Source organism: Oppia nitens, unplaced genomic scaffold, assembly GCF_028296485.1.
Source record: "Oppia nitens isolate AA-2021 unplaced genomic scaffold, nextdenovo-longstitch-racon4-pilon3 scaffold19_pilon_pilon_pilon, whole genome shotgun sequence".
NCBI lineage: Eukaryota > Metazoa > Arthropoda > Arachnida > Sarcoptiformes > Oppiidae > Oppia > Oppia nitens.
In genome coordinates, this window is record NW_026533198.1 from 786,756 (window position 1) to 814,492 (window position 27,737).

Below are 27,737 nucleotides of genomic sequence, written 5' to 3' on the forward strand. Positions count from 1 at the left end.
TAATATTAATTAATTGTATAATGAAATTATTAATTTTTTGTTTTTAGTAATACTATTGACTTAATTATCTAATAATTATGTATTGATAATATTATATGTACTTTTTTAACATCAAAAATAATTTAGTTTTAACTTTAGTTGTTAAGTTGTTATTCAATGGTATATATAATATGCTATATATTTGTAATTTTCAATTATTATATACTGTTTTAATAAAATAAAATAAAAATTATTATTTTTTTTTGACTCAAAATTGTTTCCAAATATTTAGTAATAATACTTTTATTTTGAAATAAAAAAAATAATTATAAATAAATAATAGAATCAATTAATTAATAAACTAAAAATACTGACTACTATTGATACCAACAAAATTTTATAAACTATAGTCAATAATTAATACTAAATATAAATTTAAATATACTGTATATAATATATATATAAGTTATTGATATTTTATTTATAAATTTATATATAAATATTCAATAATAATAATTTTAAAAAAAATTCCAGTAATGCCTATACAATACTAATCTACTAATATGTTATACATATTTATAAATTGTTAGCTCATAAGTTAAATCTATACGATATTTAAGTCCAATATATTATATATACAATAATTTTAAAAAATTTTAATAAATTAATTTGTATAAAACTTCAAATATAGTATTGATATATATATAATATTTAAATTATTAAACGATTAAAAAAAACAATTTAATAGCATTTAATAATAATAATAATTATAATAAAAGTATTGTATAAATAACTAAAATTGTGACGATTTTAGTAATAAAAAAAATCAAGAAAACCAAATGAATAGCACAAAAAAATAATTTATTTATTTATTTTTTTAAAAATAAAAATACAAATTAATAACAACAAAAAAATAATTATTATTTCCGATTTTCGTTCAGTTGTTTCCAATAGTTTTTCAACTTTTGGCCTCTTTTTAGCTGTTGTTCAAAGTTTTCGCGTTTAGGTTTCAACCATTTGTGCGGCTCTACATCTAGTAGACCACCGATGACTTCCTGTTTACGAGACAACAAACAAATAATAAATTTCATTATATATATTATCAAAACAATTATTATTATTATTTTAGATTTAAATTAATAAAATTTAAATTACTTTTCCAAAATTCAATGAAAACGATTCTTCATCTTCGATAACATGAGCGAAGCCATTGTTTTTCGGTCCAATTGTTACACAAAAATATGACAAACCTTTGGGAATCTGTTTTTTTTTATTTTGAGAGTAAAAAAATCAATTTTTAAATCAATCAATCAATCAATAATAATAATTAATTATAAATAGTTATATAATAATAATAATAATAATATTAACTAAATTTCATACCATTCTTGTCGGACACTTGTTATTGATTTCAATTAATTTCTTATTCATCGACCATTCAGTATCGCACTCCATAATTGCTTTCTATAATTAAAAAATGAATAATAATAATTAATTAATTAATTTAGTAATTTAATGGATCAATTAGTTGGATCTACTAATCAATCAATCAATTATCTAACCTTAAAGAAGATACGGGCCTCGCTTTCGTACTTCTGTTTAATGGCAATACATTCAATGAGTAGATGATAATGTCGTTGATGTTGTCGTCGAAGATATGTTTCGACAAATATTACCGACTTTTTCTTGTGTTGTTCAACGAAATAGTCGCACAACTGGCGCTTTCTTTCGTTAATTTCGACAATACATTCTTCATCTGCCGATACAAACGACACATTCGTATGGCCTTTGCTTAAGATATGACAATAGCCTGAAACAAACGGCTCATACGGTGTTACCATTAGTAGTGTATGTTCGCCGTTATGGACAATCAGTTGCCGATCAATATTGTGGACACATTGCCGACATTTGCTATCGTCTTGATGTTTAATATAAGACAATTGTTGATCATTTGGTTGACCACTGGACCGGTGTTTCTTATGCTGTTTTCGTTGGACATCGTCTTCGTACTCGTCATCTGCGGTTCGATGTTTCAGCCGCGAAGTGGTGGCTATGAAAACACGACTTTCATCGCTAGTCGACAACGATTTTGCCTTCAAATACATCTCTTTTGTTGTCAGATCCGCTTCGTTGACCCGTTTCTTAACAGTATATGTATCGCCAGTACTACTACTACTACTATAATCTCTTCTGTTGTTGTGGTGACCATCCGATGATCGATCCAATTGTTTCATCTGTTCATTGATATCGTCGATCAGCTTCTGATTGCCCATCAGTTGTGCTTTAATTAGTTTGGCGTTCAATGAATTTCTTGATGACTGCGATGACTGTGTAGCTGAAGAAGCTGTCGATGAAGAAGTCCTGCTGTTGTTGTTGCGGCTGTTAATAGCTGTGTCAATGTCTTCGCCAGTCTGAAGACAATTCCTGATAAACGGATTCAATTCGCGATCAGTTCTTACGGCCAAATCTTTCCTCTCTTGTTCTCTCTTCAGTTGTTGTCTATCATTAGCCGACACCGAAGTCTTCTTCTGTGTTGTCCTTTCGCTGACCAATTGAAGCCAATCGTTGTCCATAATGTTTGGTGTCTTTTAATTGATCCACTTATTTAGCGATTAAATTGCAATTAAAAAATGTGATTATAATTGTTATTATATTTTGCTATTTATTTATCTCATTATTATTTATATAACAAATAATAAATATTTTTAAACAAACATAAAATATGTCAATAATTTTTAATTAAATTTTTTTAAAAGTTAATTATTATATTAATAGTAGATATTTATAAGTTATATAAATATATATTTTAAATATCTAAATATTATTTATTTATTTTACAATTTAATTTATTTATATATAAATTACTATATAATTAATTAATTAAAATTAGTTATAAAAAATAAATTTAATTTTAAATACATTATTGATTGTTATATATATTGTTATTATTATTATTATTGTTATGTATTTACAGTAATATTTGTTTTCTCTATAAATACTAATAAAATAAAAAAATCTATTAATTAATTAATTATTACAACAGTTATAATCGCCGGCCGACCGGATATTATGAGTAGTAGAAGTACTTCCTATTTCAGAGATGTCGGACCTGTTCTACAGGTTGTCCGCAATTTCTTAAGAGGGGTAAGAAGTCATTGTTGCGATAATGACCGCAAAAAATATATGATTTGAACGACAATTATCTCATCTAATCTTTTTCTTCTTCTTTTATTTCTTGATTTTGATGATAATAGCGGTCATGGAATGAACAGCTAAGGAAACCGGAAAACCTGTCCATTAGGTGATGATAAGCTTAAGACAGACACACAGAGAGAGAGAGAGAGAGAGAGAGAAGAAAGAGAGTGAGAGAGAGAGAGATAGTGAGTGAGAGAGAGATAGTGAGTGAGAGAGAGAGAGAGAGAGAGAGAKAGAGAGAGAGAGAGAGAGAGAGAGAGAGAGAAGAAAGAGAGTGAGAGAGATAGAGATAGTGAGTGAGAGAGAGATAGTGAGTGAGAGAGAGAGAGAGAGAGATAGATAGATAGATAGAGAGAGAGAGAGAGAGAGAGAGAGAGAAAGAGAGTGAGAGAGAGAGAGATAGTGAGTGAGAGAGAGATAGTGAGTGAGAGAGAGATAGTGAGTGAGAGAGAGAGAGAGAGAGATAGATAGATAGATAGAGAGAGAGAGAGAGAGAGAGAGAGAGTGATAGACCTATTTGTAAGATAATAATGATATATATATATATATTGATTAGGCCGTACCCGAAACCCGAACTTCCCGACGGACCATCGGATAAGACTCATCTGAATCACTATTACACTCGTAACGGCAGAGGATTGGTTTTGCCGGCCCAAACATTGGCCGATGGTGGCCAACTAAAACAATTGACCGCTGCTGCGGCAGCGGACTCGACTAAAGTGGCCGCCAAAGCAACCGGTGGTGTACCCAAACCGGGACACACTTACCGCTGGGATTAACTAACTAACTAACAGTTAAAATATATATATAAATATAGTATATTATATATGATGTTATCATAAAATACTACACAAATTACTGTAATTAGTTGTTTAGGATTTTAATTTAAAATAAATAATATAGCTTTTGATTTATTGTTTAAATTAATAATAATAATAATAATTAAAAATAAAATACATATTAATATTTATAAGTTTTTTATAAATTAATTAATAATATTAACTATAATTTTAAGTGATTATAATCGCTGTTACAACAATCATCAGTATTATTACAATCATTGCTACTATTATTACTACAATCGTTCCAAATGTGTGTTTTAGGTGAACTATCTGTACTGGAAGTGCTCTTAATAGACAAATCATTGATAATATTTATGTTATTAATGTGGTTATTGTGATCACCATTTGCCAGCGATAATGATGATGATGATGGTAACCATTTTAAATGATTATTGTCGACAGTATTATTTAATTTTCTTAGTCTATCATCTGGTGGTAAGCGACTAAAATCGCAATCATTGTCGCCATAATCATTGTTGTGGTGGTGATGATGAAGATGATGACCAGGAGTATTGAATGATGAATAAATTGGTCGATGGTTTGAATGATAATCCGATGGAAGCGATTCATGAGAATCATTAGGTCTGATGCCGACTCTAAACATCAGTTTCGATAACTTTAGTTCATTTAGTCCCTTATCCAGTGATCGGCTAACGTGATGGTGGGGTTGTTGGTGGTTATGTTGATGATGATTGTCATCATATGATGATGGACCGGCGGCACCGGGATCAGGCATCAGCATTCTGGTTCTTGGATTGTCAATAGGTTTTATTTGCGATTGTCGATGACTATTACTACTATCACCTGTACTACTACTACTATTGATAGCACCTGTCGTTGTTGTTGTTGTCGTCGTCGATGTCATTGTTTTGTCACTGAGATTACCGATAATTAGTTTTTCATTCAATAGTGTATACAAATTGAGAAGAGTTGCGCTCAGATCTCTGGTTTGTAAACCGAAAACATGTCTTAATTGGGCAATATTTTTGTTCATCAAAAATACACCGTATTTGAAATGTAATCGATCTTTGGATGTCTTACAATGCAATGGAAATACACGATCCGATTCGTTGATCCTATCGTTCAGATGGTCAACAATCGACGAATTAGATCCATAGTATATCATATGATATCTGAGTGTTATATCAAACAATCGGGACAACAGTATCAGCATATGGGTTACGTAGCCGATAGCAATCGATATCATTGTATCGTCGTGTCCGTCCAAATGTTCGGAATCGGGTAGATAGACACCCGATATAGATAGGCCACCTTTACCATCGGGAAACGGTATTAACGAGTAAACAGTGGTCACATCGGTTACGATCTGTTTGCGCCGTATTTGTAGCTGATTTCTTGTGGCCAACAATTTATCAACAGTTTGACGCAATTTATCTCTTTTGGCGAATAAATTATCCTTTTGTTGTTTCAACGACTCGATCCGTGTCAACATATCGATACCTTTTTCACAGATTTCCGATTCAGTCTTCTGGATCCTATCCGTCGATGTCTGCAGCCGTTGTCTACGGCGTCTAAGATCTTCCCGAAGTCTATCAATTCGTACTTCCATTAGTTCTGCCCGCGACTTGAGTTTGCTTGAGTCTAACAGTTGGGTTAAGAGTAGTTCCAGTTTCGTACGACTTGTATTAACTAAGACAACCGTCTGAGTGATCACCCGTTGCATCATTTCCAGTCTGTAGAGTACGTTCAGACTGTACGAGTTGCGCAACGTGTTGGCCGCATCCGTCATCACTGGTAGCGAATCTCGGCAAACGTACGACAATCTAACCGATTTGGCCAACTCGTCGCTGGCTATCTGGTCGGCACTTGTATAGAAACCTTCCATCGAACCCAATATAATGGTATTGTCTTTGAATCGGTTATCTTTGGGTATCTCTTGGCCAATAAATACCAATGCATTCAACTGTATCGTCCATTCGACAAACAATGTCTTCTTCTTCATCGATGTCGACGACGACTGACTATCAATACTACTACTACTATCACTACTATTATCACTAAAGTAAAGACTGACAATCACTTGAGTGGCGGTCGAGTCTCTTAAGGAACAACTTTCCAGACATTTCCATTCCGGTCGCTATATAATCAATAAAAATCAAATTCAATGAATAATTTTCTTGTCAAAGACACCATTAAGACTTACACTTGAAAACACTGTCTCGCTTTCGTAGATCAGCTCATCGTCGACGTTGTGGACAGTAAATGACAGACCAATTGCTGGTGGCTGTTGATCACAAGTTTGCTGACGAAGATGATGAAGACATGTTGAATCCAGTTTTATATTTCTGGCGGCCATACGTTTGACATGTCTTAGACGTCTCTATGTTATCGATGAAAACAATTCAATACATTAGGGGATCAACTCGTCTAAAGAGTCTAAGGATAACAACTAACTAACCTGTTGGGTGACCAGCGGTACAAAACATTTCTTGACCCGCGAGTCCATCGAAAAGTCGATGCTGGCCATCATCGGGTGGTTATATGTTTAGCACAATTATCATATATACTGTATATATGATATACGGTATATCCACCCAACTATATGGCCGATAATGATATCACTTTGAAATATATATATATATATATATATGTATATAATCTCATATATAAATAAATAAATTATCTAGATACAATCATCTAGATCATACATATATATATGCATATATATCATCTAGATAAAATGTCAATTATGATAAACTGTATCATTTAATAAATAAATAAGAAAATGTAACATGATACAATTCAATTGCAGGTCCAGTACACAAAAATAGGACATCAATTACGTCCGTTTTATACTAATATAAAATAGTATTAATTTTGATTAAAAATTTTGACGTTAATTGTTGTCAAAAATCTGCCGCACCATTGAAGTCATGCCAGCAAACTGTCGGTAAAAACTAACTAAACGGTTACCGATTGCCGGCCACCTAAGTGTCAGTGTGTGTGTGTGTGACCTGTATATGTGTGGTGACCAACTAAATGTTGCGGTCGATTGTCAATTGGATCCAAACTACTACTAGTATAGTATCATCATCGCTGACGGCCATCAACCGGTCATCAATGATGTTAACCGCGGCCGCCGCCGCTGCCGCCAACCCAAAAGTGGCGGATCCGCCGCCACTGAAGATATGTCCGCCGCCGACGGTCAAAGGCATGACCAAACTTGATCGCCGCTTATTTAGTCGACCATTAAGTGTACCCTATGTTGTCGTACCCGCCGGCAACCACTGTGACCAACATATGACACGTTTACTTCACTATCTGAAACCATATCTACTGAAACTAGCAAACTTTAATCCCGTGGAAACAGTTACCGACGATAATAAACGCCAAATTATATTGAATCCCGAAGTTGTCCGCACTTTAGACGACATTATCGGCAGCGATGACAGCGAATGTCGAAAAGTTATCCAAGAGTTGTGTCTTATAGACGAAATAAAAACCAAATCAATTGACATTCATTACGATAATTTCAATTACAAACAAATACTTCAAGCCGTACTACCCGACGAAACGGATCCGGTATCCAGTTTCAGTACAATTGGCCATATATTGCATCTGAATCTACGGCCGCATACCTTTCCGTTCAAACAACTTATTGGCGAAGTATTGTTAGATAAAGTAAAAAACTCGGAACTAGTGGTCAATAAGTTGAATACTATTGACAACGAATTTCGTAACTTTGAAATGGAAGTATTGGCCAAACGATCGGATTCGGTGTCGACAACAGTTAGACTTCGGGAATCGTTTTGCGATTTTGAATTTGATTTCAACGATGTCTATTGGAATCCAAGACTGGGTACAGAACACGAACGTATTGTCCAGCGATTGCATCGGGGAGTCGATGTCCTCTACGATGTGTTTGCCGGCGTCGGACCGTTTGCCATACCGGCTGCCAAACGTCGCCGATGTACGGTATTGGCCAACGATTTGAATCCAGAATCGTTTAAATGGTTAGAACATAATTGTCGGCTGAATAAAGTCCAAGATTTGGTTAGTGTTTATAATATGGACGGAAGAGATTTTATCCGATCGGTAGTCCGTAAAGATCTAATCAATCGAATGGCCAGTTTTGATGGCCTGGACGGCGGCCGCCAGTATCATATAGTAATGAATTTGCCGGCACTGGCCACCAGTTTTTTGGACGCATTTATCGGTCTATACAGTGATGATGATGGCGGCAATGATTACCGAATCCAAGATTTTGAACATCAAATTCAACCACTGGTTCATTGCTATTGTTTTGTAAAGAATGCGGATCCGGAAACAGATGGCCCGAAAATAGTCAAACAGATTACCGAACAGATGCTGTCGTGTGAATTGAATGGCCAACTATTATCGGAAATTGTTAACATTAGGAAAGTTGCCCCCAATAAGGATATGTATCGTATTAGCTTTCAATTGCCCCGAGAGGTACTCTACAATAATAAGAAAACTATTACCGATAATAATAATACGGTCATCGGTGGTGATAGTAGTAGTAGTAGTAGTAGTAGTAGTAGTAGTAGTAGTAATAAAGTTATCGGTAATGATAATAGTGTTGTTATTGATGATGATGATGATGGTGACCATCAATACAATAGCGATCATCATAATTGTCATAATAAAAAAGCTAAATTAAATTAACATTTTTTGTTTGTTTGTTTGTAATCATATTTTAAATAAATTGCAAATAATTTTTTTTATATTAAATTTGTTATTATAATAGATATAGAAATTATATATATATATATAATAATAATTTAATAATATTGTATTTCATCATTAAAATCATACATATATTGAAAACATAAATTATAATAATTTTTGACAATATAAATGCAATATATAATAGTTTTTATACATATTTATTTTTTAAAAAATAAAATAAATAATTTTATTATCATTAAATATTACGGTTAATTTTTGTTGTTGTTGCCTGGCTTAATTATTTATTAGATGATAATTAATTAGTGATAATTAAACTACAAGTTGGCGACTATATTATACGGGTATATCATATTTATAAACAACTAAATTATGATTAACTGATATAATGTAGAATTTTTTTTAAAAATAAAATACAAATTTATATAAACTATAATTTTAAAACTAAACAAATTATTATTGTTTTATGATAGACCCCCCCCCCCCCCAAAAAAAAAATAGTTTAAAAATAAGTATTTAATATTTATAAAAAATAATAGTTTAAAATAAAATATTTAACAAAAATAAATTTAGTCAAAAAAAGTCAATTAATTTTTTATATGTGAATAATTTCAGTAATTTTTTTTATTACATAAAGTTTTTTTTGTAAATTTATTATTATTATTATTATTAAAAAAAATATTTTGTTACTTATATTTATATCTAATTTTTTTAACAATTTTTGTTTTAATTAATTAAATAAAATACACAGTATGTAATCTACTATATATATATATAAATTAAAGTTAAAATTAAAGTTACCGGGCTATTTTTTTGTGTGCATAAATTTATCAATATAAATGACGTAATAAATTTTTAAAACATCAAAACACAAATAGACATGTTAAACATTTTTTTTTAAATTTTTGAATACAATCAATTTTTAAAAAATAGATATTAGCTAGTACAAATTTTAAATTATTACAAATGATTTATTAAAAAAATTAATTAATTAATTAATTAATTAATTAATAGTATATATTTATATATTGACATTTTAAATTAAAATTAAAAACTTATTAAATTATATTTTTGATAATTAAATTTACGGTAAATATAATATTTTTTAGTATATTTTTAGTTAATTTCTAATAAATTAAAATCTTTTAAAAAAATTTAATTTTTATATTATTATTATTATTATTATCAGGTTATGTAATGAGCGATACAATGATGCGATTAGTTATCAAACGATATATGAGACAAATATTAAGTGACCATCAATTGGATTACCGATCGGCGCAGTCGGTAGTCAGACGATCGCTGGCCAGTGATCCGCATAATCTGCTAAAGACTAATCCATTTTATGATAAATATTCGAAGAAACTGACCAAACAATTGATTGATAATAAAATTAATGGCAAAAATGTACAGATAATGGTTAACATGAATAATGAAACATCGATTAAGACATTAGCAGACAATAGTAGTCCAGATAGTGAACTAATGGATCAGATGATTGCCAACAATGCCCGCGATAATAGTGGTCTTCCACCGCATAAACGATTGGACGATATCCTAAAATTGGATCTATTGGCGGATAAGTCGCCGAAAGAAATTGCCGACATCTGGAACAGCTATCACCAGAACAAGTGCTGTCTGTACGGTGTTGTCGATCAGCAGACCTACGAACGAATGTATTTGATGGCCCAGAAATACAAGACGTTTACGTTTGCCATCGATAGTAGTGGTAGTAATGGACAGTCGACTAGCAGTAGTGGACAGGCATACGATATGATCCTAAGTCAATACGATGGCTATAACTGCTATATGACACCATTGAGCGCTTACCACGACCACAGCGACAGAGCCAATGTATGTCTTAGTATACATCACTTTACGGAACTATTACCCAACAAACAGATTGTATTGATGTACGGCCAGTACGATAGCCAGATATTGACCGCATCGCAGGCCAAATGTTTGGCCAATCAATTGCACGGCTATTATAGTTCGCCGTCGGAGGACAACTCAGTTTTTGGTCAACTATTACAACAATTTCATTGTCAACCGGATGTCTTTGATTACAATCTTGTCATACAATTATTGCCAACATTTTCCGATAAAAACAATCAAAAAAATTAATTAAATAATTTGTTTAATAATTGTTTTATTGTATAAAATAGTTACTTAAAAAAATAGTAATACAATTAATTTAACAATTAATTAGATATTTATTATTATTATTATTATTATATAATAAATAAAAAAAATACTTTAATGAATATCACATTGAGATTCTTGTATTTTTTATAACTTAATTAATTAATTTTTTTTAAACTATATGTTATTATATGAAATAATAAATTTAAAAATTAAAAAATAAAAAAAACACAATTAGTGATTAAAAATTAAAAATAATGAATACCTCTTTAAATACTATGTTTTATAATTAAAAATAATACTAAAAAATAAATACAATTAATTAATTAAATAGATATTTTCAATAATGAATATCACATTAAGATTCTTGTATTTTATAACTTTTTTTTTAAAAAACTAAATAATTTTATGAAAATAATAAATTTAAAACAAAACATTAATTAATGAATACCTGTATAATAATAATACTATGGTTTGCATAAAAAAAATTATTTTCTAGAAAAATAAATATTATTTAAATAAATTAAAAGATAATTAATTAAAAGTTTTTTAAAATTATCTAAAAAATTCATCATTCAATACCATTGACCATCGATTTTGATCATTCATTGATAATAATTCCTGTTTAGCTATAGCTATATCATTGTGTATACAATCAATCAATTGCTGTAAATCAGTAAACTTTTGCTGATCTCTAATATGGCCGCAAATAGCCGTACGTAATGTATGGCCATAGAAATCGTCGGCAAATTCATGAAGAATATGTACTTCCAGTGATCGCAAAGTTGTACCGAATTGTGGATTCAAACCTAGACTGCAGACCATCGGATAGATTACCGGCGGCTGATTGGGACCCGTAGTTGTGGCCGCGTCGGCGTCGGCGGCAATCAACTGACAAAATCCACAGTAGACGCCGTCTTTTAGCGGTATCTGTTGGACAACATCGGTATCGATGTTGGCCGTAGGTATGCCTAACTGTTTGGATCCGCGACCGAACCCGGCGACCACTTTTCCCGATATTAGATAGGGTTTGATAAGTGTTTGCATATTATATGATATATTTTTTTTTTTAAAGTTATTAAATAAGTTATTATATGATATATTATATGATATGATAATTAATTGCCGCAAATATTATATATATTATATAATCATATCATTAAATACTGTAAAATAAGTCAAGTGTTGACGTTGACTGTGTATAGAGTTCGGGCAACTTTCCCAGTGAGGAAAGTTCCCAAATAAATAAAAATCACTACAATTTTCCCGGAAAATAGGGAAAATATTTTTTTAATTTCCCTCCCTAGCCCTAGTTTTGTAAGGAATATATATATATATATATATATATAAATATATATATTATTTCTAAAATAAATAAATAAAACAATTAATTATTTTTTTTGTTGCATAAAAATTTCATTGAAATATTTTTTTTTTAAATAAATTTAAATTCAATGGATTTTTTTAGTGATACTTTAGTAACAATTAACACTCAATACCACAGTTTAATACAAAATACTGTATATATTATTCGAAAAATTGTTGTCACAATGGGGTTCAATAGGGGCACAAATAAAATAAAGTTAGAAAAATAGATTCCCTGGGAATTCCCTAACTGTAGGTTAAATAAAAAAATTGACAGCAAATATAAAACTACTATTAATAGTTGTACAGTATGTATGGTTTTGCTTTTATTTTGTTGAATGCAATGCAATCACTGTATTATCAATATAACACCCCATCTATTGGTGCTTATATACAGTCTATACATTGGTATAGTAGACCCACACTGTCATTATTTATTGTTTGTTGTATTGAAATCTATACAGTATTTTAAAAGCATTTATTTTTCGTACAGTACTTCACTGATTCATACATACTCTGTATGTACTGTACATATGCAGTGTATACTCAATATATATACAGTGATTACTATTACTAGTATTATTGCTAGTAATACTAATACTGTAGTTATTTTTTTTCAAGTGATTAATAATATACTGTATTGTCTATCAAAACACACACACAATAACTAACTAATAATAATAATAATTATTATTATTGTTTTAATTACTAATAGGATATATGATTCACAATAATAATAGACTATTAATAGCTTAAAGTTTTGTTTTTAATTATAATTTTAATTTATAAATATATTCAGTGTAGTCATCATCAGCTGTCTGTGTGTATGACCTATTGGTGGTGACAATTGTTTATATGATATACAGTACAGACACACACACACACACATCAATTCACGGATCAATTGTCTGGTGATATATCAATTTGATGGTAGACTTCAAACATATATATGATTATAATAATAAAAAATCTACCTTGATAATTTATTGTTATTGTTTATAATACTATAGTCAAGTGGTTAGGATCAGCTGTATATGAATCAGCAGCGACTACTACTACTATCATCATCGTCATCAGCATCGGCTGCTGCTGCTACTGTCGGTAATATGTTTGGCGGCGGATCAGACAAACCGCCGGCACCGCCCGTACGATTGGCATCGGCTCGCGATCAGCTAACAACCGTACCGTTGGACATGAGACCCCTGCCGAAAGAACCCGATGGACACCACGACAAGGATCGGTCATCGTCGTCGTCGTCGGCAACCAAATCAATGAAATCCAAGTTTGCCAAAACACCGAAATCCGGATCAAAGTCGTCGTCATCGTCGACGGATAAACCGGTTATCAGTCCGCCCACTAATTTCGAGCATACCATTCACGTTGGGTTCGATTCGATGACCGGCGAATTTACGGGAATGCCGGCCAATTGGTCACAATTGTTGCAAAATTCTAATATATCGAAAACCGAACAGAAGAAGAATCCGCAAGCGGTTCTCGATGTACTCAAATGGTACGACTCGTCCCATAAGACTAAAGACGAAAAGTATATGACTATCAATCGTAATATCGGTAAGTCTTATCGAGTGGCCATCGATTGATTGATTGGTCGATTGTATCAATTGATTCAACAATTGATTGATTATTTATTGGATCAATTGATGCAATTATTGATTGATTCATTGGATCGATTGATTCAACAATTGATTGATTCATTGGATCTATTGATTCAACAATTGATTGATTCATTGATTGGATCAATTGATTCAACAATTGATTGATTCATTGGATCAATTGATTCAATGATTAATTGATTTTATTATTTAGTAGTAGTGTTATTAGTATTAGTTAAATACTTTATTTATCTATTAGTAACTATTTATTAATTAATTAATTATAATTAATTTTATGCTGCAATTAACTAACAAACAAACAAACAAAAAGCCGAACTTATAGATAATTTATTGACGCCATCGTTAAGTATGTTAAATAAAGTTATATAATAGTGTTTAAAAAAAATTATTAATTAATTAAAATTTAATTTTTTTTTTAAATTTTCAAACAAACTAATTGTCTTATAATTTGTGTGTCCACACACACCGCTATAGATACGAGTCCGCGGCCAAGTTTTCTAGCCGAACGATTGGCCGCAATGACTACAGCAACTACAACGACAACATTGGCTTCGTCGTCGTCGGCCAGTGTTTCGCCGATTCATACGAAATTTATACTAACCGACGGCTGCTCTGGCGGCGGCTCAACAGTTTCGTCATCCATATCTATACTATCGACACCCGATGACGATCACCAGCAGCTACTAATTACTACAGCAACCAATAGCAATCAACAACACCAACACCACCATCAGTCGACCGGTGATAATAATACAGAACTAGTGGACGACTGTTGTGAACCGTGTCCGCCGCCAATAGCTGCCCGGCCGGAGAAAACAAAGTCTATTTATACGAAACCAGTTAGTAGTGAAGTAATAGTGAAAAGTGTAAATAAAGACATTGCTAACAATAATACAAATAATAATAGTAGTAATAATAATAATAATAGTAGTAGTAATAATAATAATAATATTATTAACAACAATAATAATATTAACTTAAGTAATATAAATAATAATAATGTCGGCAGCGGTGGCGGTGGTGGTGGTCACCATCATCTGACACCGCAAATGTTGAAACAGAAGAAAAAGAAAATGAGTGACGAAGAAATACTCGACAAACTAAGAGTTATAGTAACTATTGGCGATCCGAATCGTAAGTTTACAAAAATGGAAAAAATTGGCCAGGGAGCCAGCGGTACTGTCTATACGGCCATCGAAATATCGACGGGTATGGAAGTGGCCATCAAACAGATGAATCTGTCACAGCAGCCGAAAAAAGAGTTGATTGTCAACGAAATACTAGTGATGCGCGAAAACAAACACCCGAATGTTGTCAACTATTTGGACAGTTATCTGGTCGGCGAAGAACTATGGGTTGTAATGGAATATTTACCGGGAGGTTCGCTGACCGATGTGGTTACCGAAACCTGTATGGACGAAGGACAGATTGCAGCCGTTTGTCGGGAAGTACTACAGGCACTGGAGTTTCTGCACTACAATCATGTTATACATCGTGATATCAAATCGGATAATATATTGCTCGGTATGGACGGCAGTGTTAAACTAACTGATTTCGGTTTCTGTGCCCAAATATCGCCCGAACAAAACAAACGGACAACAATGGTGGGCACTCCCTACTGGATGGCGCCGGAAGTTGTCACACGTAAACAGTACGGACCCAAAGTCGATATCTGGTCATTGGGTATAATGGCTATCGAAATGATCGAAGGAGAGCCACCCTATCTGAATGAAAATCCATTAAGAGTTAGTTGTCGTTGTTGTTGTTGTTTAGCTCCCAATTGATCCCCGAAGTTGTAGATCAAAATTAATTAATTTCATCACTTTTTTTTTTGCTCTCAAATTTTTAGGCTCTTTACTTAATTGCCACAAACGGAAAGCCAGAAATCAAAGAGAAAGACAAACTGTCGCCACTGTTCCAGGACTTCCTCGACAAGTGCCTTGAATGCGATGTCGACAAACGATGGTCTGCTTCTCAACTATTAAAGGTATATGAATTGAATGACTTGAAAATTACTGGAAAATTTCCTAAATATTTTGTTTGTTTGTCTAATCCCTAACATCTATATAGCATCCCTTCTTGAAGATGTGCCGACCCTTGACTACATTGAATGCCCTAATAGTGGCGGCAAGAGATGCCACTAAAGGACACTGATTATGACAACAACAAAAAACTCTTAGATAACAATCCACAACAACAACAACTACAACAACAAGCCTTATATAAGAAAATACAAACAAACAAAAAAATTAATGCAATATTTTAATTGATTGGATTATATTATATATATGTGTACAGTAATGATGGATCAAATGATATATAAGCAAAACAAACAAAAAAAAGTAATACTACTGTGAAAACTATAAAAAAAAAGTTTTTTTTTAATATATAATAATAATTTTAATTTTAATAATAATTTTTTAAAAAAGCTAATTTCCCATTTTATATATATATAATGTTTTTTATAATTTTAATTTTTTTTAAATATGTGTACTGTATGTACACATTATATCTGGCAACACTTTGTATGGTTTTCATAGTAGTAGGTGGTAATAGTATCCGGGTCATAGTATTTTACCTTATAATAATAATACTGTATATCAACACACATTATTGTACACACACACACATAAATTGTATTATCAAGCAAGTTTTTAAAATTGATGCATATTATTATTATTATTATATAATGATAATGATGATGATAATTAACTTATAAAATTTATTCAATGGTAATTATTTATTTATAAAAAAAATTGATAATAATAATTATAAATTATAATTGTACTGTATTTATTGACACTACACACACACACACACAAACATATATATATATATATATATATCAATATATAAAACACATTTTAATTTAAATAGATTTTAATTAGTCTCTCATAATTGGATTCATAATAATAATAATAATAATAATATACAGTATAAGTATATCAAACATAATAATAATAATAATAATAACTTAATAAGAGATTAATGAAATTTATTTATTTAATTTGTGCCAATTTATTAAATGTCTAAACAATAAACAAACCAAAAAAGATATATTTATTTATATAATTCAATTAATTACTGTTCAAAAAAAATTAAATGAAAAGAAAAATCATTATTATTATTAATAATAATTAATAAATAAATAATTAATTAAAAAATATTGACTGAAATTTGTTTTTTTCGTTTGTTTTGCATTTAATTTTTATTTGATTTTGTTGTTGTTGTTAATAGACTTGTTGTGGGTGTAAATCATTGGTACCATTAAATAAAAAATTGAAACTCAAATTGAAACTACATTTTGCAACTAAAACAAAAAAGTTTTGATTACAGAAACAAACAAAAAAAAGTTTGGATTTACTTTAATAAAAAAAAACTATTTTTTTTATTGAGAAACATAACTAATCACAAAAAATTATCAGTTATTTCTGGTATTACTGTAAATATTGGTTTAGTTGACTACTTGTGCCGGTAATAGTAGTATTGATATATAGTTTGTTGTCCAGACCTGATGTCTTGGAAATGGTTTGTTTTTTTTTTTTTTTTTTTTGAAGATAACATATCTGTTTTTATATGATTTTTTTGAAGTCATAATTATGAATAATAAAAAAACGATTGTATAGTTTTTTTTATCAATTTAGTTATTTTTACCATTGAATTGGTTGCTAAACAGTTTTGTATTTCATATATATATATATTATTTTTATTTATTTTCAATAGAAATTAGATTTCATAAGATATTTCATATCATTTTTTAAAAAGCATACCAATAGATAAAATATGAGATTATTTTTTTTAAATATTATTATTATTCATTACTATAACATAAAATAATAGAAAGTTATTATATAATTTTATTTATTAATACTATATATATATATATACAGTATATAAACAGTATATACTGTATAACAGTGTATCTATATATCAATATACATGTATTTTTAATGTTAAATGTTATTTCTATTATATTATACAGTAAACTAAATTGTTTTATAATTTAAAATATTATTATATTTATTTTAGTTTTATAAAAAACAAAAAGTTTGTAAAAGTTCACAAACATAATTAAGTGGTTCACATATTACGTTCGCACTTTTTATCACAAATCTAGACCTCCCTCCCCTCCCCTATGTTCGCAATTGTTCGCATATAGTTATTTAAAAAATAAATACGTTCGCTTATCCCTAACCGCTACCCCCCTCCCACCCTCTCTCTCTCTCTCTCTCGTAATGATAATATGAAAATTTATTACTTAATATTAACTAATAATTACTTAATTATATAAAATAGTATTATTATAATAATAATTATTATTATTATCGAATCTTTAAATGTCGAGTTTTATATTCAATAATTTTTTGGTTTTTTTTCCTAAATATTATTTTTACTACAATTTTCTTTTTATAATTTCAAATAATACTATTTAATTTTTAATTATAATAATAATAATTATTATTATTATTAATAATGTATTTCATCTATCATTTTGTTTTCTTGTATTTTATTTGATATTTTATTCAAACAGTTTTCTCACTTTAAAAAAACACACACAGAATTTTAATGTACATAAAAATCAAATATTTAAATAAATAAAAAATTATAAATTTATTAAAAATTTTTTTTTAATCAAATTTATTAGGTGTAATAACAATCACTTAGTATTTTTATTTACGGGTAATAATAATTGTCACATATTTTTATTATTATTATTATTATTACCGTATAATGTAGTTTATATAGCGGTAAATACAATAAAAATTTACCAAATAATTTCTCGGATACGGTAATTGGTTTTTATTTTATTAATTTTATCAATAGCTTATTACACCTTAAAACAATTATAAACTATAAAATTATAAAACATTTGTTTTTTAAAAAATAAATAAATATTTTTTTTCTCTGTATAACTAATTACCGGTCGGTTTGTTTACCGGCTGCGGCGGTAAATGTTTGACTGCACAATGACTTCAAAAATGTTGTACCATTGATAATATTGGTGGTAATGATAATAAAGTCGGCATTGAAACCATGTTTTTGGGACAGAAATCTGAGACCCGATATCTCCGAATAGGTACAGCCGCCCAGGAAAAAAACGGCAATTAGTTTATCGTCGCCGCCATCGCCGCCGCCAACTGTCTGTATGGATGCACCGGAATTGCGGCGTTTTCTCAAACCGACCGCTATCTGTTGGGTTTCTTCGATAATCGGTTCGGGTAACAGTTTGAGGGCATCAGGTATGGCCCGCCAACCTGGATGTTCCAGATATTGGGCCAGTCGTACACTTAACGGTGCGTAACCATTGTAGATGTATGATATGTCTTGTTGTTCAACACCATTAGTACTACTACTACTACTACTACCGGTGGTTGCGGTACTACCGGTCGTAGTCTCCTGTGTTGTCAGTTTCAGTGTCTTCCTTAAGACATTGTATGTCTTGGCCGCAAATCCACTGTTCAGACGAATCAGACCAACCTTTTCCAGTGTATTGAATGTGAGGAGATGTCGATAGCCGTAAGTCTGTAGTATTTCGCGTTTATAGAAATCTAAGATTTTCGGTTTCAGACCATTATTACAGAAACTTTGTACACAAATCAGTCGCAAAACTTTGTCCAACGGATCCATTTTCGATATACAATCTTCAATATATGGATTTGATTTATCCGTTTCCAGACAATTGACAAACTGTTGTTCCGTATGTAAGGTCTCGTAGAACGACTCCTTATCGACCACTTCTTTGACCAGTTCGGCCATTGATGTATGATTTGATTGCGATTTACGGGCCAACTGTAGAGCTGGCAGTTTGTCGACAAACTGGCGTATCTCGCGAACAGTTCGGGCGTTATGTCTTTCGTCAAACTGTTGCGACAGTGCTTTGGCACTCGTCCTCAGTGTTGGTCCAACACTTTTGAAACTCAAATCTCTTAGTCTGGCGAATAGTTCTTCCGATGAATTCAGATGAAAATGTTTGGCTTCTGTCGGCTGATCGATTCGCGACGACGACGCCGATTGATCACTTGGTTGTTGGTCATCACCGCCAGTGGCGTTGTTTTGTTGGACAAACTTTTCCGGCGGTACTTTGATAGTCGAATGACTGATACCGTAGATTTCGTCGAGAAGACCTTCGTAGGTGCTCTGTTGCATCATCGGTGTCAGCAAATCGACTGATCGGTCAATCAATAGGATGGCATCGATTTGCGGCGTAATCGACGGTTCATTGGAGGCCAACTCCTTACGCATTCGGGTAATCAAATCGAAAACAAGTTTAGCCGACTTTCCAATACCGTAGACTTTCGGTATAACACCGTAGATGGTCTGTACGGTCATAATAGCTTTGGCCGCGTGATAGATACAATTGTAATCGTTGTCGACATAGACGTCGCCGAAACTATTATCCCATTCCATGGACAAGACATCGCTGTCCAATGCAAACAAATCGGTCCAATAGTCGTCAATTGTCGTGAAATTACCGTAAACTCCCAGTACTTGTAGTTTACGTTCGCACAGAATACTTCTTCGCGGAACAAATACAATGTGATAGTCTTTACTACCGCCGCCACCGCCACCACTGGTCGGCCGTTTTTTGTTGTCCACTTCATTAAATATATTATCGGCAATCGTATCCATTAGTTCCAGCCGACTTTTGACAATATAGACAACATGTTTGGCCGCACAGTTATCGGTCAGTCGGCCGGCCCTAAGTTCAAACATTTGCAACACTTGATGCTCTTTCAGTAGCTGATAGTCGGCAACCAATCCGAACCTACCAATGAGTTCCGGATCCCAGACAATAGCTTTTGTACCCTGAAGTTTGTCCAACTGATCCAGCAGTTCATGTTTGGCCATCAGTTTGATGTGACTGACATTCAGACGGCCGCTACTTAAGTGACTCATGATATCTCTGCGGTAAATCTGCGGTAAAAAAAATCATTTAATTGATCCCAACTATTATTATGGGTTACCACCAAAACAACAAAAAAAAAAAAAGTTATGATAACTACCAGTGATTAGTGTTTAATGTCAATCAAAAAAAAAAATAATTTTTTTTTTTAGGAAATATGATATCAATTGATTAACAAAAAAAAAATTATTTATAATTTTAATATAATTTATTAAATAATAATTTAAAATTTAAAAAAAAAACTTGTTTGCAATTATAATTTTTTTTTTCAATAAACAAAATTAATTAATTATTTTTAGTTTAAATTAAATACATTTGAAAAAATATTATTATTATTTTAATTGTTTTAAAAACTACTGTTTAATAATAATAATAATAATAAAATAGTCGATTGTATTGTTTGTTTGTGTATTGTATTGACTGTTTGAATGTAAATGTAAAGTAAAATGCATTGAAATACTGTATATAAAGTAGACATATGTTTACAAACATATAGTCAGTAGAGTCTTAAACAGCGTCGCCGCCGCCGCCGGTGGCGATGCTATTAAATTGCAATTATCTGGTCAACAATATATTGTTGGATCCAATAACTGTAACCAAAGGTGATTGCGCAATGTTTGTCGATAATTTCAAACTAAAATTGTAATTGGTCATTTAAAAAAAAATAAATAATAATAATTGCCTATCGACTATCATTTTTACAATTATTTTTTTCTAAACAGTTGATTGTATATATTATATTAGCCAATCATGCAATTATTAATTTAATTAAAAAAAATGACCAATCTTATTTAGTTTTAAAAAAAATTATCATCTATATAGAACATTGCGCCACCTTGGTCACTTTTTTTATTGACCAGATAATTGAACTTTAATAGTATCGCCGCTGTTTGTCGCCGGTCACCGATATTTAAGACTCTTCTCTCTCTCTCTCTCTTATAGTACTGACAGTCAGTATTTAAAAAACCCAATAATAATAATAACACAAAATATATTTATTATGACATCATATGAGTGACTGATTATAATATAGTGTAATACAGTGTATGTATAATAAGTCAGTCGTATAGTTGCATATGAATAGCAAATATTGTTATAATTAATTAAAAAAATATTTATTTATTAAATAATGAGTTAATCATTAAGTTTTTTGTGATTTTTTTGTGATTTTTTTGTGATTTTTTTTAGGTGACAATCAATGTCTTTGCTAAGGAGTTCCCCGAACTATATCTGGAATACCAATGCAGTCCTTGGAAAGGGTGCTACCGGTGCTGTCTTTGCTGGTAATTTTTTTTTATCATTGATATCATACATATAACTCCTAACCACTTATTAAATGTCTTCCGCAATGTCTTCATATATATGATATCATATATATATAGGTCTTCACAAACAAACTGGTGATGCGGTGGCTGTAAAAGCGTTCAACCATTTAAGTCATATGCGTCCCTATGAGGTACAGAAGCGAGAGTTTGAAGTATTGAAAAAAGTTAATCATCAGAATATTGTCAAACTATTGGCCATCGAGGAAGAGGTTTGTGTTTTTTGGGGGGGGGGTTTGGTTTTAATTGGTCTGTCTGTTTGAATGTCATAATTACACCCATATATCTATGGATTGACCACCCATTTTGGTGGGGGACAGTTGTGTGTGTGTGTGTCTGATAATGAAATAATGAAATTTGAATCCTATATCTTCTCTTCCATGTTATTGAAAGAATGAAAGTCACCATAAAGTACTGGTAATGGAGTTGTGTACCGGCGGCAGTCTGTTCAACATATTGGACGACCCGATCAACTACTATGGTCTCGACGAGAAGGAGTTCCTACTTGTTCTCAAACATGTCGGTATGTATTTGATTGCAAAGTTGTTTGGATGAACTGATCCATCAAATAATAATTAATAATATTATTATTGTTGTTGTTTTTTAGCCGCCGGTATGAAACACTTGCGCGACATGAATATCATTCATCGGGACCTAAAACCGGGTAATATTATGAAATATGTCTGCGAAGATCATACATCCATCTACAAGTTGACCGACTTTGGGGCCGCCCGTGAACTAGAAGACGACCAACAGTTTATGTCGCTCTACGGTACTGAAGAATATCTGGTAATAGACAACAACAACAATAATAATAATACAGGAACTATAGCTTATCAAAAAGTAATGGTATGGTATATATATATGATTATATAGCACCCGGATATGTACGAAAGGGCTGTCCTACGCAAATCAGTGGGCAAATCGTTTAACGCCAATGTCGATCTCTGGTCTATTGGTGTTACACTCTATCATATAGCTACCGGTGTACTACCGTTCAGGCCATACGGTGGCCGTAAAAACAAGGATACTATGTATGTATAAGATATATATATATAATATTATAAATAATATATTAAATAATAATAATACCGGTAATTATTTTTTTTTTTAAAAATAAGGTATAAGATAACAACGGGAAAATCGTCGGGAATCATATCGGGCGTCCAGAACACTGAAAACGGTGAAATCGAGTGGAGTCGGACACTACCGAAATCATGTTTACTAACAAAGTAAGGTCACTCTCAATCTTTAATTACCCGTAAATTTTAATTTGAAATTACCGTAATTTAATTGTCCAACAACAAAAAATCAGTTCACTTCAACCGCTGGTCACACAACTGTTGGCCGGACTTCTAGAGTGCGACGAAAGCCGGATGTGGTCTTTCGATAAGTTCTTCAAAAGTGTAACCAATATCTTAACATTTAAAACAATACATATATTTTATGCCAACAATCTATCGCTACATTGTCTCTACTGTTATCCAAATGAAAAGTATTTTTAATATTTTAGTTTAATTATTTAACCGATAAATAAATTTTATTATTTGTTTGTTGAAAACCCCCACAAAAAAATAGATTAATTGAAATCAAGACTCGCTTGGAAACTATGGTCAAACTGGGAACCGGTAGTCAACTAATGATATGGAATAAAAAGCAAATATCCGACGACCTAACCGTCAATGATTTCCAGACATCGGCCGATAAACCGATATTCCTATTGAATTCGGACTCGACTAAGATTCGGGCAACATATCCATCGACAATACAGACATCATCGTCATCATCATCGTCGTCGTCGACATTGACATCAGCGATAACAACATCGGCCACAACAGCCCACAAGTTTCCCGATATTATCAATACGTCGACTAATTGCGAAACTGACGCACAAATGGCCAAACTATGCGCTTCGATGGCCTATTCGATCCAAAGATGTGTCGACAAGAGTGCGCTTAACCATCGATTGGCTAATGAGACGCCAACTAATATTATGTAAGGATATTAAAACAACAACCAATTGATACTATCAGGGGTGTGGGGTGGGTGGGGGTTAATCAATGGGTTATATGAATCTCACTTTATTTTTTATTTTATTTTTGACCGATAATTATATTTTCCAATTAAAAGGTCATTAATCGAGAACAATGTCAAACGTTTGACTGAAAAACAACAAAAATGTCAATTTATGTTAAATTCACTGAACTATCAATTGGATTCATTAAACGAAAAGTAATTATTATTTTTATTATTTTAGTTTTTTTTTTTTGGATGATTTGATTGATAATTGTTTTGTTGTTTTTTTTTGTTGTTTCTTCCAATTAGTAATCTAATTATCAATCGTTTGGTATCATCGCTTCATTTGGATATTGACAATACAATCATCAACGAAGAAGTGGCACAACTATATCAAAAAGTACAGTAATTGTTGTTTTTTTTTAATAAAAAAAAACAATTGTTGTTTCAATAATTCAGTTGTTTAATTAATTTATTAATTGATTAAAATAATAGCTTCTTCAAGATTGGACGGGTCTATCATCAGAAATGACAGCCAAAGTGAACAATCTGAGAGATAATTGGATTAAAGAGTCGCAAAATTCTAGCGCTTATGTATCCAGTGCTCAATCAAAGGCGAAATATTTTTGCAATAAGATCCGGGAAAGTTGGCAAACACTACACAAAGATAAACAATCGAGAGGTATGGGATGGGAGGGGTAGAGGTTACCCGTGATATCGATAATTACTGTATATTTAAAAAATAGTTTTTAAAAAAAACTTACTTTTTTGGTGATGAAAATGTGTTATCACTTTTGTAAACTGATATATACTTTAAGTGAATACCCGGGGGTGTATACGGACACATATCCCCCGACAACTGGTATAATGGTTTCGGTAGCACACACTTACCGATATATACAGCACATCCTAATCTCTAAACACTACAGTGTATATAACAGTAGTCTAACAGCAATCTAACAGTGCTGTCAATAAATAAAATCAGTGGTTTGGACGGGTATAATGATGACACCCGAGATGTGTGTGTGTGTGTGAAAATTGTTTATATAATTTGTATTTATTTTTTTAAAAAATAAATTTGTTGTTATTGTTGATATAGTTATATATATAAAATGCTTTATATTTATATATATATATATATATATATATATAATTTGATATACAATTATTGGTAATTAAATACAAATTATATAAACAATTTTTATGAAACCATATATCGCTATATGTTGTGTACTACACTCGGTTCAAGTTTTTTGTTTGTTTAGTTTATTTAAATTATATAATAATATATGTGTGAAAACAATTATATGAAATATATATATATATTTAATTACCGGTAATTAAATTAAATTAAATTAATTAATTTGTTTTCTATGATTGATTTATAGCTCTTAATCTATCGGTAAACGAGGAAAAGTTACATCAATTGGAAAAGTAATTAAAATATTTATATATTTTTTTTTTAATTAATCAAATTATTACTACCGTATTAACCGTCTCTCTCTCTCTCTCTCTCTCTCTCTTTAGGATAAAAATGGACACAAATTGCAAAAAATTAAATGATGTCCTAATAAAAGAGTCAAACGCCGGCATTACTATTATGACCGAAAAATTAGACGATTGGTATTCGTAAGTATTTATTATTATTTTAATTATAATTATATCCAAAAAATTTTTTAAAAAAATACAATTTTTATTTAACTTATATGTTGTTACACCCCCACCACCAACAACAACAACAAAAATAGTGGAGCTCAGGTAGCTATTGTACAATCAGAGTGCCTGCTAAATGTTATAACCGGATCATTTATGACTGATTTGAACAATTTAAATGAAATGATTGATCAGGTAATTAGATTTGACTACTACTCAATGGGGGAGGGGGTGGGTGTAATTTATCGGTAACTTATTTTATATGATTTATATAATTATTTATAGATTAAAGAAGATCAGCGACAAGTTTGGCAAACAATTATCAAACGATTGCAATCAATTGCACCCAAAACAACAACATCAGCTGATCCAACTCATCAATTACTGGATCTTCCGTTAACAGCTAATAATCAGCCAATTGTTTACAACAATTTGGTTGTTGAACAACAACAACAACAACAAAGTGAAGTCCAATCCAATGAGTCTTCTTCTTCTAACCAGAAGTTACCACCAATTCTAGCTCAAGAGTTAGTATATAATATATATACAGTATATATACAATATATATATATTTATTAACTATTATTATTAGTATTATTAAAACTAATTAAATTGTTTTTTTTATTATCGATAGACTCGATAGTTTGAGAGAATCGGCTAAAGCTGTTTGGCTGGCAATGCAAGAAAATATCAGTTTAACTGCAGAGTAATTATTATTATTATTATTATTATTAAATTATCAAATATTAATTAATTAATAATTTTTAATTTAATTTTTATTTATATATATATATATAATAGATTGAATAGAATTGATATGAATCATTGGACATCGACACTACCACCTAATTGATAAATAATTTTTTGTTTAATATATATATTTTTTTTGTGTTAAATTGGTATCAAAATCAATAATATTAATTTATATATTTTTTTTATATATATCAATATATTCAACAACAACAACAACAAAATTCAATTACCCTTAAATTATGTATTGGGAAAAAAATTGATAATTTTTTTTTAATTATTATTTTTATATATATAATACTGTAATTTTGATAATTGTTAACAACAAAAAAACTTATTTATATATTTTTTTAATGAATATTAATAATCCTATTAATATATATATATATATTAAATTATCTATTTAATTATTATTATTTTATTACCGGTATAAAATTGTTATATATATATATATACTGTATATATGTTTTTAAAAATTTAACTAACAATTTGATAATAATAGAAACCTACGGTATATATTGTACTTAAAAATTTATATATATATATATATATATATATATATATATATATTATTAGGTTATGTAATGAGAGGATATAATACTAGTATACAGTGGTATGTAGTCTATCATTGATATTGTGGTACTGGGATCTGGTATATATGGGGGTATGGTATGGTATGGTATGGGAGAGAGAAAAAAAGTACAGTGCCTCCAAGCAATTAGCTCTCACTATATAAACTATAGACTAACTAATCAATGCAATCACTGTGTGTGTGTGTGTGAGTGAGTGTGTGTGTGTGTGTGTGTATGTGTGTGTGTGTTGTTTACCCACTCATAAACTCCTTTTAGAGAAATGTTAAGAGACTTTACTTAAATATATAGACATTTATTTATATTATAAACTTACTTACAATATATACATACATACATACATTCACAGTGTATGTTGTTATCCAATGGTGTGGTTGGGCTGTCAATCCCATAAACTATAGGCTAATGTTCCTCTCAAGCAGCAGCTAATGGTTTAGTTAGAGAGATATTTGAGAGATAGAGAGTGAGAAACTAAAGGCATTTATTTTTGTTTTGTCCGTATATTTTATAAAACTTTTTAGGAAAAAAACTTGAGCTCATATATATACATACATACATACCGTACATACTCTCAAAATATAAAGACATTTATATATACAGTATATACTGTATATATAGATAGTGTCCCGCATTTACTGTTATTATAACTTATAAGACATAAGACTTATATATATATATAT

General features: G+C 30.8%; 9 protein-coding genes across 9 annotated transcripts; 5 read left to right on the forward strand and 4 right to left on the reverse strand.

The window, feature by feature from the left end:
- Nucleotides 1–899: 899 nt before the first annotated feature.
- Nucleotides 900–2,649, reverse strand: LOC128966151 (CWF19-like protein 2). The gene is made up of 4 exons (XM_054312966.1): nucleotides 1,542–2,649; nucleotides 1,363–1,443; nucleotides 1,135–1,239; nucleotides 900–1,034 (listed from the first exon to the last, which is right to left on the reverse strand). Exons 1-4 carry the CDS (start codon nucleotides 2,550–2,552, stop codon nucleotides 900–902), a joined length of 1,332 nt encoding a protein of 443 aa, XP_054168941.1. The 5' UTR covers nucleotides 2,553–2,649.
- Nucleotides 2,650–2,939: 290 nt separating this feature from the next.
- Nucleotides 2,940–4,006, forward strand: LOC128966060 (uncharacterized). Its single transcript, XM_054312864.1, has 3 exons — nucleotides 2,940–3,123; nucleotides 3,234–3,280; nucleotides 3,731–4,006. Exons 1-3 carry the CDS (start codon nucleotides 3,049–3,051, stop codon nucleotides 3,951–3,953), a joined length of 345 nt encoding a protein of 114 aa, XP_054168839.1. The 5' UTR covers nucleotides 2,940–3,048; the 3' UTR covers nucleotides 3,954–4,006.
- Nucleotides 4,007–4,176: 170 nt separating this feature from the next.
- LOC128966152 (UV radiation resistance-associated protein-like) lies at nucleotides 4,177–6,544 on the reverse strand. Its single transcript, XM_054312967.1, has 3 exons — nucleotides 6,436–6,544; nucleotides 6,181–6,357; nucleotides 4,177–6,114 (listed from the first exon to the last, which is right to left on the reverse strand). Exons 1-3 carry the CDS (start codon nucleotides 6,505–6,507, stop codon nucleotides 4,177–4,179), a joined length of 2,187 nt encoding a protein of 728 aa, XP_054168942.1. The 5' UTR covers nucleotides 6,508–6,544.
- A 337-nt stretch (nucleotides 6,545–6,881) lies between these two features.
- LOC128966154 (tRNA (guanine(37)-N1)-methyltransferase-like) lies at nucleotides 6,882–8,663 on the forward strand. Its single transcript, XM_054312968.1, has one exon. The coding sequence runs from the start codon at nucleotides 7,017–7,019 to the stop codon at nucleotides 8,661–8,663; it is 1,647 nt and encodes a 548-aa protein (XP_054168943.1). The 5' UTR covers nucleotides 6,882–7,016.
- A 1,218-nt stretch (nucleotides 8,664–9,881) lies between these two features.
- LOC128966155 (ATP synthase mitochondrial F1 complex assembly factor 1-like) lies at nucleotides 9,882–10,808 on the forward strand. Its single transcript, XM_054312969.1, has one exon. The coding sequence runs from the start codon at nucleotides 9,882–9,884 to the stop codon at nucleotides 10,806–10,808; it is 927 nt and encodes a 308-aa protein (XP_054168944.1).
- A 559-nt stretch (nucleotides 10,809–11,367) lies between these two features.
- Nucleotides 11,368–11,879, reverse strand: LOC128966062 (riboflavin kinase-like; the record flags this gene model as incomplete). The annotated part of the gene is made up of 1 exon (XM_054312867.1): nucleotides 11,368–11,879. A coding segment is annotated over one exon (498 nt), but the record flags the coding sequence as incomplete, so codon positions are not given.
- An 863-nt stretch (nucleotides 11,880–12,742) lies between these two features.
- LOC128966156 (serine/threonine-protein kinase Pak-like) lies at nucleotides 12,743–16,192 on the forward strand. Its single transcript, XM_054312970.1, has 6 exons — nucleotides 12,743–13,121; nucleotides 13,202–13,760; nucleotides 14,297–14,757; nucleotides 14,818–15,567; nucleotides 15,672–15,809; nucleotides 15,893–16,192. Exons 2-6 carry the CDS (start codon nucleotides 13,226–13,228, stop codon nucleotides 15,974–15,976), a joined length of 1,968 nt encoding a protein of 655 aa, XP_054168945.1. The 5' UTR covers nucleotides 12,743–13,121; nucleotides 13,202–13,225; the 3' UTR covers nucleotides 15,977–16,192.
- A 2,537-nt stretch (nucleotides 16,193–18,729) lies between these two features.
- On the reverse strand, nucleotides 18,730–20,868 carry LOC128966051 (vacuolar protein sorting-associated protein 33A-like). Its single transcript, XM_054312853.1, has 2 exons — nucleotides 20,827–20,868; nucleotides 18,730–20,737 (listed from the first exon to the last, which is right to left on the reverse strand). The coding sequence occupies exon 2, from the start codon at nucleotides 20,717–20,719 to the stop codon at nucleotides 18,740–18,742; it is 1,980 nt and encodes a 659-aa protein (XP_054168828.1). The 5' UTR covers nucleotides 20,720–20,737; nucleotides 20,827–20,868; the 3' UTR covers nucleotides 18,730–18,739.
- A 798-nt stretch (nucleotides 20,869–21,666) lies between these two features.
- LOC128966047 (serine/threonine-protein kinase TBK1-like) lies at nucleotides 21,667–26,585 on the forward strand. Its single transcript, XM_054312850.1, has 18 exons — nucleotides 21,667–21,770; nucleotides 21,915–22,009; nucleotides 22,109–22,260; nucleotides 22,442–22,571; nucleotides 22,656–22,837; nucleotides 22,925–23,082; nucleotides 23,170–23,280; nucleotides 23,364–23,543; nucleotides 23,627–24,043; nucleotides 24,179–24,280; nucleotides 24,374–24,464; nucleotides 24,560–24,746; nucleotides 25,453–25,498; nucleotides 25,592–25,693; nucleotides 25,813–25,912; nucleotides 26,003–26,244; nucleotides 26,352–26,423; nucleotides 26,519–26,585. The coding sequence occupies exons 2-18, from the start codon at nucleotides 21,925–21,927 to the stop codon at nucleotides 26,568–26,570; spliced, it is 2,409 nt and encodes an 802-aa protein (XP_054168825.1). The 5' UTR covers nucleotides 21,667–21,770; nucleotides 21,915–21,924; the 3' UTR covers nucleotides 26,571–26,585.
- The last annotated feature ends 1,152 nt before the right edge of the window (nucleotides 26,586–27,737 follow it).